Source organism: Cryptomeria japonica, chromosome 7, assembly GCF_030272615.1.
Source record: "Cryptomeria japonica chromosome 7, Sugi_1.0, whole genome shotgun sequence".
Taxonomy (NCBI): Eukaryota; Viridiplantae; Streptophyta; class Pinopsida; order Cupressales; family Cupressaceae; genus Cryptomeria; species Cryptomeria japonica.
The window spans coordinates 133,312,601-133,324,508 of NC_081411.1; the positions used below are offsets into that span (position 1 = coordinate 133,312,601).

The window sequence follows — 11,908 nt, forward strand, 5'->3', positions numbered from 1 at the left end:
CATAGACCTTTGTTGATTGGAATTCCAAGATAAGTACATGGAAGATTCCCCTTCTTGAAGCTAAGAATGTTCATAATTTGAGTTTTGTTCTAGGAGAAGTGGAGAAAAATAATATTTTCAACTTCTCTGTATTGACTACTTGGACCAAGGCCTTACCATAGGAGATTAAACTTATTTGTAAATGAGCAGCTTCTCTTCAATTGGCTTCCCCGAACAAAACATTATCATCAACAAGTTGTTGGTGCATTGCTGAGGAATTTCTAGAAATTTTGATGACTTTAATTACGCCTTTCCCATGCATATTTTTTACAATCCCGTCCAAGGCTTCTACCATAATTATGAATAAAAATGGGGATAGGGAGTCCCTTTGTCTGATGTCTTTGGAGGATAAAAATTATCCTTTTGAATTTCCATTTATGACGATAGAGAACCTCAGTGTAGAAATACATAAAAAAATCTAGTTTATCCACTGCATATTAAAGCCAAATGCTTGCATATTTTTGTATAGAAATCTCCAGTCCATATTATCATATGCCTTAGTAATATCCAGCTTAATTATCATCCCTGGTTTGTTGGTATTTTGATGTGTATGGATTGCCTCTTGAGCAACGATGACCCCATCTAGGATTGATCTGCTTGGCACGAACCTTATCTTCTCTTTAGAGATTATGTTGCCATAAGGGGTTGGAGCCTATTAGTAAGCACTTTGGAAAGAATTTAATAGTTTGTATTATGAAGGAAAATTGGTCTAAAGTCTACCAACCTAACCCATTTCTCTTTTTTAGGTATGAGAGTAACTAAAGTATTATTGATTTCCTTTAGGATATGACCTGATCTCCTGGCTAATTCAAGAGCTTCTACTAGTTTTGCCCCCAATATATGCCAGCATTTCTCTAAAAAACTAGTAGGAAAGCCATTCGGGCTTGGGGATTTGTTAGGTGGAAGCTGACTTAAAGCCAACGAAACCTCTTCCAGAATAAAAATTTCATTGAGCCTCTGATTTTGATCACTTGTGATGACTTTAGGGATGGAAAAAGGAAATTTATTTTGATCCTTGAGGTTGGAGCCTTCCTCATTATTAAGAAGATTGGAGTAAAGCTGAGAAAATTTTGATCGAATGAGCTAGGGATCCTCTATAATCTGGCTACCTAAAATCTGAATCTTGTCAATCCTGTTGATGGACCTTCTATGCTTGGTGACATTATGAAAGAATTTTGTATTCTTATCCCCAGCTTGTAGCCAATTTTCCCTTGACTTTTGTTTCCAAAAGCACTCCTCTTTGGATAATATATCTTCAAAGTCAACTAACAACTCTTTCTCTCTAAGAAATTTTGATTGGTTAAACCATGTTGGATGATTTTTTTCATTCATCTCCTCCAGTTGGGATTCTATGTGCCTTTTAGATGCAAAGTTGTCTTTGAAATATTCAACATTCCATTAAAGAAGCTTCCTCTTAATGTATTTCATCTTGGATATTGGTCCCCTCAAAATTACCTTCTTTCCACCAAATCTCAATGAGAGATTAAAAGTTAGGATCCTTCATCCACATATTCGCAAATCTGAAAGAAGGTTTAGCCAAGGAGAAAGAATCTTGAAAAATTTAATTGCAATGGGTAATGGTTTGAATATGAGCATGGGAGGACTTCATAGTCAAGAGAGAAAGGAAAAGTGGAGAAGTCACCCAGCTAGAAGAATCTGTCAATATTCTCCACAATATTACTAAACCCTAGTCTTCTATTGTTCCAAGTACAGTTACTTTCTCTAGATTCCACCTCAAGCAGCCCATTTTGATCAATCTAGTCATTGAAATCTTGTTGAGATCTTCCAAGTCTAAGAATACCTCCTCTCTTGTCTACCAGACTTCTGATGGCACTAAAGTCCCCTCCAATAAATATATTTTCTTTTTGGAATTGAGCAATGATGACATCCAAGTCCAACCACAAAGTTCATTTCAGATTAGAAGACACTGGACCATAGACATTGATCAAGAGGAAGGAAAAGTTGAAAGTGAGGATGTTAGTTGTTACCAGTAGACAATGTTTGTCTAAGGCAAGCCTTTCAAATTTTAGCACTATTGGCTTCCATAATATGAGGAGACCACTAGACACCTTTTTCTTGAACTGATTTCAAGTTGTGGTATCTGAAATGATTGGCAAAGGTAACTGCTTGTTGAGAATCAATCTTGGTTTCCTGTAACATAATAATATTTACATTAATCAAAAGAAGTCTCCTTTTGATTAAGAGTTGCTTGTTAGAGGCATTGATGCCCTTGACGTTCCAAAATAAGATTTTCATTTTTGTTTAGGAAGGGTGCTTCCCTTCCTTACTTTCAAGATATCTGTGATTTTAATTTGACCATCAGCTTCTCCCTCCAAAGATCTATGTTCATTGAGTGATTTTCGGCCTCTCTTGGGAGATGAAATACCAAAGTCAGGTTTTGGATTGGAGTCATAAAGTTGCTTGATACCCAATTTTAGTTTTTCCTTCAACTAGGAGAATAAAGTAGCAAGGGGAGTTTCCATAACATTCTCTGAGTCTTCTTCATCTTCCGTATACTTGTTAAGCATGGACTCAAAGTTTGAAGCTATTCCATGATCTAGAGAAACAAACGAATGATTGAGGGATAATTCCAAGATAATAGGAGGCTCAAGTGATAAATTAAGGTGCCTAAGGATGGGAGAAGCACAACCAGAAGATGAAATGAGAGGAAAATTGGGGGGAGGGGGTGGTGGAGATGTGTTTTGTAGATTCTACACCAACCCTCGCAAGTGCAAGTTCTCTATATGGATAGAATGGGCCTCCTCCATAGGATCTTTGTATGCCTTAGATCCCTTCAATTCTTGAAGGATATCCTCACTTAGATGTTTTTGTTTCACAAAGAAGATCTGAAAGAACTTAAGCGGAGGATTGATTCCTAACTTTTGGAATTTCAACTTTAGTTTTCTTGGGTCTTTTCCTTTTCTTGGTCAATTTTTTCAATTTAGCTAGAAAGACTTTACTAAATCCCTTTTTAGGAAGCTTCCTCTATATTCTATTGGGCTTTTTATGGCCTCCTACTGATGGATCAACTCCTTTAGGCTATTTTGAAATCAAACTTATTGACTCTTTATTAGTAGGCATTTCACAAAAACAGCTGACAATCGTCATCCTTTAAACCAGAAGCTTCCCAATCAACACTCTAGATATTTCTCTGTTATTTCTTGTCGCCTTATATTCACAACTACCGTCTAGAACAAGACACCAATGTTTATTGGCTCACTATGACTATAAATGAAATGTGATGAAAGGGATAGTTACCCCTTTGGGAGTCCAGCTCTATAGAGCTTAAAAGTGTTGTTTCAAGTGAGTAACACAATCTGAGTATGTTGTTTGATGAATCAGTCTATGGTGTTAATGTGGAACAAGTTGAAGCTCAAATATAAACCTGTAACAGTGTATTTTGATTATACAATCTAAAACAAAACATTCATGATGTTTTATTTGATTGTTGTTTATATGTTTGTTTCTCTATATCCAATAATTTGTATCAGAGCTAATGGTTGATGCTTCTATAGATCTTGGAGAGCCAAAAGAAATTGGTGAAGTGTTCATAGAAAAGGACATGTCCTAGCAAAGGAGGAATTGATGGTAGAGGACGCTACTAATGATTGGAAGGATCATGGGTTGACAAGGAAAATACAGTAGGCATCAAGAATTACTATCATCACTTAAGGAAAAGAGCTTAATAAAAAAATTGCCACAACCCATAGCACAAACCGTTGCTGAAAACCATTCGAAACATAGTCAAATATAAAGGAAATCGTAGCATTTCAAAAGTTTCCAGTTGCTATCATTTTGGTTGCCAAATGAAAAGAAAGGAAGATCATAAGAAGTCACTCCTTGCAATGAGAACCTGTGGTGCCAATGTTTGAGAGAAACAAAGAAAGTTGTAGAGAAAAAGCCGATATAGACAGCAGATTGTGAAAAAATTATAAAGCCATAAAGCTTGCAGATCATTGCATAGACGAAATAGATGCTGCTGAAATATTGCTAGTCAGCGATTGGTTGAAGATCATTTTAGGGAAGATCAAGAGGATCTCTACCATTTGTTAAAGAAGTTATCAAAGTTTGATATAGCCGCAACTGTTAGAAAAAAGATTGCGAGAATTGAGATTGGTGCTTGCAGTCATCATGTTAAAGAAAGGTCAGTTGTTGTAATAGGAAGCTGTCAAAAGATCATTTTGAAGTGTTGTTAGAGTTGTCAAAGCTGTGAGGCAAGAAGTCACAGAAGTAAGTGATGCAATGTTAAATTTTCAGTAAAAGGAGCAATTTTTTGTTGTTCTCACATATTTTTGATCTTGAGAGATTGAAGATTAAAGATCAGTTGGCAAAAGAATTTGTGAAAGAGAATCTTCAAAGACAATGTTGGAAATGATAAATGTTGAAGCATACGTGGTCGAAATTAAGTAGGGTGTTAGTAGACATTAATTTTTCTACTAAACATTTGACAATCGTCAAATTCATCCTTTAAAATAGAATCTTCTCAGCCTATACTCTCGATATTTGTCTGCTATTTATTGTTGTCATATCTTTACAACTACCTTATAGAACAAGATATCAGTGTTTATTACCTCACTATGATTATAAATGGATTGAAATGCAAGGGATAGTAACTCTCTTGGGAGTCTAGCTCTTCAGAGCTGAAAAGTGTTGTTTGAAATGAGTATCACAATTTCACTCTCTTTTGTAAATCAGGCTATGGTGCTTATGTGGAATGAGCTGAAGCTCAAATATAATCTTGTAATAGTTTATTTTGATTATATAATCTGAAACAGATATTCATGATGTTTGATGTTTTATGGGGTTGTTGTTTTTTATATTTGCTCCCCTGTTTCCAAGAATTAATAGCCACTTAACACCTATACGAAAGGGAAACGCCAATGCGACAAGAAACACAATATTTTAAGGTTGCATATAAGAAACACACACACACACACACACACACACACATATATATAGATATAAGTAAAATACAAAATATAATCAAAATAAAGATCAAGAATATTATAGATTACTTCTCCATAATTTAAAATGAATTTTAGTTAGAAAACAAAAATACATATATCATAATGTTTGCAATTACATAATTAAAATATCAAATTACATCATCAAAAGTTTGAAATTGAACAAGTATTTTTGGTTGTTTTAAAAAAAATAGTAAATCTGGAAATTACTTTCTAACCTGAATTAGAAAAAAAAAAAAATGCCCACTCCTGTGAATATTAGAAAGTTAAAAAATATGTGCTGTGCAGAAACGTGTAGTGAATATTAAAACAGAAAGTTCAAAAATCTACATAAAAAAAGTTCAAAAAAATTTCATATGCTGGCACCACCAAGAAACCCGTTTCTCCGGCGTTGAAACCGGTTTCCTCCGTTGAAACGGGAAATGGCAGGGTGCCGTCCCGTTTTTGGCAACAGAGCTTAACACACATTGCCTTTAGATAATAAATACAAATTTAATTAAAATATATATCTTCCAAAAACATTTCGTAAAAGAAGCTTCTAGTGGATTACTGATTACATCTGGTGGTTTTGCAAAATAGGGCGGCGGATCCCTCACTTGTTGGATTTATGGTTTACTTATGCTTTGAGTTTGTCGACAGATAGTCCCCTACATTATTCGTCCTGCCATTTATTCTCTATATAACAAAAATTATGTTCTTAAATATAAATTTTCTGGCAATGTACCCGCTTTGCTGTTAATCTCATTTGATATTGGTCAATTAATGCACTCCTGAAACAGCCGGAATCAATCTTTAATCTTGCTGTATCCAATAATGATCTGCTCTGCTGTCAATCTATTCAAAAAAGAAAAATAGCGTTCTTACAAAGCGAGTATCGTTTTGCTCGCTTTTTTCCATTGGCCAAAGATTTTTATCGTTTTTGTTTTTGTTTTTTTCTCCTTGGCCGGATCCTCGTTGCCGGCGGAGACATCCTCAAGAAATAATTTAAAGAGAACTCGTGGAAATAGAGGCAAGGAGAGTTACTGTTCCGTAAATTGGTTATATGTTCAATTGAAAAGTCCCTGCTCATCGTTGCGTCATTTTCCTAGGGCTTAGTTGGCTCAGACCATAGGTTCCTATGGAAGAGGCTTCCACTTCTCAGAACAGCAGCCTTGAAGCATCCACTAGACCTTACCACGTTTTTATCAAACAGCGTGGGCCGGACGTGAAGTATACTCTTGCCAGCACCATAGATTTTTGCCTCAGTGACAAGAGGTTGAATGTGTTTTTTGATAATACTGAGTTTCGGGCAGGACAGATTTTATCGCCAACGATAATAGAAGCAATTCGAACTTCTTCAGTCTACTTTGCCATTTTCTCTCCCAGATATGCCGAATCGTACTGGTGCTTAGAAGAACTCCGTCTAATGCTCGAAACTGGTCGTAAAATTACTCCCGTATTTTATGGCGTTAGACCTAAAGATCTTAGTCAGCAGAGAGATGATAAAGGAATCTATGCACAAGCATTGAGCGAGTTTCAGATCAAAGATCACTCACTAATCTCTCAATGGAGACAAGCCCTTAAACAAGCATCCAATATTTCAGGGTTGGAACTGAATTCAGAAAAGTTTGGTGGGTAAGATATTATATGCATTTATTGTGTATGATTTTAACCAATCTTTTACACTCCACTTGTTGCCATTTTTATACAATGTTTAGGTTCTTGTGTTTATTCAAGACAATCTTCATCTGCATTTATATCATTCAATTGTTCTCTACTTTGGAATTATAGAATCACCTAGTGCCTTAATCCTTAAGATGAAGAAATAAAAATAAATAAAAGAAACTTTGAAGTTGTAATTTTTTCATGCTAAAATGTCCTTTAAACAGTAAGATTATTAGAAAAATTCTCACTCATCCGTTTTATGCTGCTATAAATGGAAATATTTAGGGACCAAGGAAAGCTCGTGGAAGCTATTATCGGCCAAGTTATGGAGTATGTTAGGATGGCAAGCGTGGAGTTTCCTGATAGCGGTCTCCTAGGCCTAAAAGATGCAGTCAAGAATTTCAAAGCCTTCCTGTCCGAATGCAGCAAACAGAATGAGAAATATGTTAAGATTGTGGGAATTGTTGGAGTTGCGGGTTCCGGGAAAACAACTTTAGCGGAAAATTTATATTATGGCCAGCGATATTCATTCAACAGATCCAGTTTTATCTTTGGCGTGAGCAAAGCGTCTAAACGAAATGGACTGGCAAGCCTGCAGAGGCAGCTCTTGAAGGACCTCACGAATGACTCATCAGTTGAAATTAACAATGTAAGTCTTGGTAAAGAGATTCTTGCAGATCGTGTACATTACCTCAGTCGCAGAAGATCACTGAAATTTCTGATTGTAATCGATGACGTTGATCATCGAGAGCAGTTAGATGCTCTTCTCCTCAAAGATAATGCCTTGGGCGCGGAAAGCTGCGTTATAGTCACATCCCGTGACAAGGCCATCCTCAATCTTTCAAGAATCACACTACAGTATAAAATGCAACCCCTGAGTAGGGACGATGCTAGAATGCTCTTCTCTGCACACGCCTTTCCCAGATCTGAAATAATGTCTGGATTTGAGGCTTTGGTGGATATAGCTTTGGAAAAATGTAGCGGTTTCCCCTTATTTCTCAAGGCTATGGGGGAGCATCTCCATTTGTATGGAAGGAACAACAAAGAATATTGGAAAAGCCAGCTAGAGATGATCTCTCAAGTACCTGAGATTGTCCATGCCTGCTACGGCGGCCTTGGAGACGAGGAGAAGCAGATATTTCTAGATATTGCTTGCTTTTTCGTCGGAATAGAAAGGAATCGTCTCATACGCATTTGTGCTGGATCAGGATGGAGATTTGTACGTGCCCTTCAAAAGCTGGAGTACCTGTCACTTATTGAAACCGATGAAAAGGATCGGGTAAAGATGCATGAATCTCTTTGTAATTTGGGAAAACATATGGCAGAGCAGCAGCTCTACGAGTCCCCCCATCTTCCTAATCGCCTGTGGCGTTCAAACGAAGCTGCAAACTTCTTTGGAAATCTACTAGTGTTACCGGTAATACCCAATTCAATATTTTTGCATTTGAAAAGTTAGGGAAAAATGGGTTTTATTCGCTTTAGCTTTCAAGCGTTAATCATATTTCCTGCATACAGGAACATACAAAATGCAGGGTAATGACGAAGCCTACCTATCCTGGGCGCTATGAAAGAGGAAAACTGAAAATAGAACTGCTTGATGTAGATGGTGATCTTTCTAATGCTAAAATGAGCGAGCAATTAATAGATCTGATATGGTTTCGGTGGAAAAATTGCCCAAGAAAAAGCATTCCTTTTGAGTGTTGAAATTGGTGGAAGGGAAACTCAAAAGGCTGTGGGATCCTAGTCCTATTTTCGAGGTACCTCCTAAAAGCCTTTTTCATTGCCATTGATCCTATTTTTAGTTTGCATCTGAAGTTTGCTTTTATTTCAGTTTTAATTAGCATTCGATTTGGGACACTGTTATTCCCATCAAATAATGCATGATGTGCATGGTCTCCTTCGTTAGAGACATTGAATTGTTTTAGAGGTGCAGCAAATTTCATATATAGGGAAACTTTATTTTTTTCTGTAAGCTGCAATAAAAAATGTCTTTGATATAACCATAGTATGAAAAATAGGGGTACTGTGCCTTTCAATTCGGTTTTTGTTGAATGTTGTTTAATGTTTAATGTTTAATGTTTATTAAGAGCTGGATATGATCTATGTGTTCTTACTGTTATTTCTTTTTCTATGTTATTTCTTTTCCTATTTTATTTATCACCTGGTTATAAGAAGCACATGTTCAATTTTTAATCTACATTTTCTATGTTTTTTCTTTTCCTATTTTATTTATCACCTGGTTATAAGAAGCACATGTTCAATTTTTAATCTACATTTTCTATGTTATTTCTTTTCCTATTTTATTTATCACCTGGTTATAAGAAGCACATGTTCAATTTTTAATCTACATTTGGTATTAGAGCAATTGATTTTGTTTTGGGTTAAAGTTTTTGTTATTAGAAAATTTTTTTTTTCAATAAAAGTGGCATAGCCACTAAACGTTTTATTACTATAAAAGATGTTTTTACAAAAACCTGGTTCAGAAGAAGGCATACTGGCAGGAAAGAACCAGGTAAAGAAAATCTCTAGTTGTAGCCCTTGTAAAAGGAGAGAAGACCTATTACTAACCAAAAAAGGTCCAAGTAATGACCATAAAATATCCCAGAGGAGCCCATTACAAAAAGAACATCCCATCAAGTGAAGCATTTTACAATAATACATATCATAATCCCAAAAACCAGTGCCTAGTACTTTCTTCCGGGGGTTCACAAAAAGAGGAAGCAACTTCTTCTGAAGGAGGATGAATAACTTGCAATGAAACATCCATCTGAGGAGCTGCAAGCATGTTTTCCCGAAGATCAATAAGGAAATGGACCCCTATAAAAACATTCGATGCAAGAGCCACAATGTCTTGTCGTACAAAATCAAGTAACCTTTCACACTTACCTACCTTACCTGCATTTTCCAAGAGCCAACTTCTACCCACCACCTTGATAATTCATCTTCCTTGCATTATCCATAAAAGATGCATCTATAAACCCATTATGTGTAATCATGAGAGCATTTAGAATTTTGTTAAAGTTTATCATTTCAAATTCTTACAAATTGTTCATTATAGAATTTGATGGAAATGGGTATGATTGTTGGTGCATAAAAATGATGACTTTTTTGATGGGAAAAGATATGTGGGAGATTATTGAATCAAGTTACCAGAAGTCAGCTAATTGGAATGTGTTAGGACCCAGAGGCAACTGAGAGGGGGGGCTGAATCAGTTGTCTAATAATTTCAACCCAAATATAAATTAATCAAACTTGATACTTAATACCGGTAAACCAAACTTAATGTTGATTGACAGATTATTAGTCAATATTAATACTGATGAAACTCATTGCATAAAACAGAAAGAGAAACAACATCCACAACACATAACACAGAGATTTGTACGTGGAAACCCTATAAGGGGAAAAAACATAGTGGGAAACCTTACCCACAATCAAATGATACTACTGCAGATACTATGTGTATACAAATGGGGTCTGCACATGCCGAAAGGCCAACAACCTAGACCTCACTGCTATATCACAAAATAGGAGTCACACTGACTACAATTGTATGGTTAAATCCAATGATAATGTACTGCTCAAAGTAGCATCTTCAATGCTAGATTCAGTACTGGTTAAGCTCTGATAATCACCTTCAAACCTTCCTTGAACCTTCTCTATGGTCTGCTCATATGATCTTCAATATTCGCACATACCATGTTACAAAACCATATACCATATATCGTTCTCTTCCTATTACTGCTTCTACATCTATCTCACAAATGAGATCTTGTATATATACCAAAACCTAAGACCAAATGTGTAGGTCGTCTTAATAATACTATTACAATTAAATCAATTACAAATAAGTCAAGATGTGATGCATCATGTCGGCTCAATACATTTACAACAACATCCAATTAATACATCATCTCCATAACATGTCATGCTGATCTGGAATAGATAATGCATGTTGATCCATAACCTAGACCAATTTGCCAGTAACAACAAATTCGTTAACCTGATTAGACAAATAACCAAAATACCAAAACCAGGTAGCCAAACCATGTCTTCGACATAACCAAGTGATCTCCAGATGATAACAAGTCATCCTCAGTGCCAGTGAACAATATAACTTGCCGGTGAACAATATACTGGTGGAGCTATACACAAGTCACTGAACTTACGATGAACATATAATGTGCCGGTTCCAGAAGGATAAGTGTTGACATCAATGACAAAACTAATGCAGCACATCCATAATACCAACATAATGCCCTCTCAAGCAATGAAGGAGGCCAAGCAGAAGAATTCCCAATCATTGTTTTACATTCAAATAGCCCTTGATAAGAGATTATTTCTATGATTTTCAAATGCAAAGACAACTAAAGATGCCTAGAAGACTCTAAAAGAAGCTTACAAATGCGGCGATCAAGTCAAGGATGTCAAGCTACATAAATTGAAGTGAGAATTTGAGAATTTAAGGATGCATGTAACTGAAAGTGTGAGTGACTATTGTGTCATAGTTTAAAATATGGTCAACAAGATGGCTAGACTTGGGGAAAAATTGTGAACAATGAGGTTTTAAATAAAAAGGTGTTGGGAATTCTCACACCAAGATGTAATCATGTCGCCATAATCATAGAAGAAAACAAGGATTTGACAACTCTTCTATTTAATCTCCTAGTTGAATCTCTTATATCTCATGAAAAAGATTGATAATTTCATTTAGAAAAAGTGATGAGAAACCATTTTTCTCCAAGTTACAAATAGAAAAGAATGAACATGCTAGTGATAGCATCAAAAGAAATCAACGCCAAGGTAGTCGTCAAAATTAGAATCTTTCAAGAGGAAATAGAGGTAGATGTTGCTCAAGAGGAAGACGTGGTTCTTGAGGAAGAAGTAGAGGTCAATTTGATAAAAGAAATGTCCAATATTACCACTATAACATGTATAACCACATTGAAGGAGATTGTATGTTAAAAGAAGGTAAAATTATTCATTATGCTATGAAAGTTGATGATAATCTTCCAAATCATTTATCTTTATCTTATGCTAAAACTGAAAAATACTAGTAAAGATATTTGGTATCTAGATTCTAGATGTTCTAACCATGTGCTAGGAATTGAGAAGTTGTTTTCAACAATGGTTGAAATTTTGAAATCTGAGATTGAACTTTGCGATGACAAACCATTGGAGGTTGTTGCAAAGAATCTATAGAAGTCGACACAATAAAATATCAAGAGTGTTAAAGACATTTATTACACTCCACAATTAAA

General features: G+C 35.7%; 1 protein-coding gene across 1 annotated transcript in view; it reads left to right on the forward strand.

Annotated features, from left to right (window-relative positions):
• Nucleotides 1-6,120: 6,120 nt before the first annotated feature.
• The window catches only part of LOC131856519 (disease resistance protein Roq1-like), a 13,966-nt gene continuing 8,178 nt past the window's right edge, over nucleotides 6,121-11,908 (forward strand). Inside the window, exons 1-3 of the mRNA XM_059208339.1 lie at nucleotides 6,121-6,617; nucleotides 6,933-8,064; nucleotides 8,163-8,253. Coding sequence (XP_059064322.1) covers nucleotides 6,121-6,617; nucleotides 6,933-8,064; nucleotides 8,163-8,253 — 1,720 coding nt within the window. The remainder of the gene's footprint in view (nucleotides 6,618-6,932; nucleotides 8,065-8,162; nucleotides 8,254-11,908) is intronic.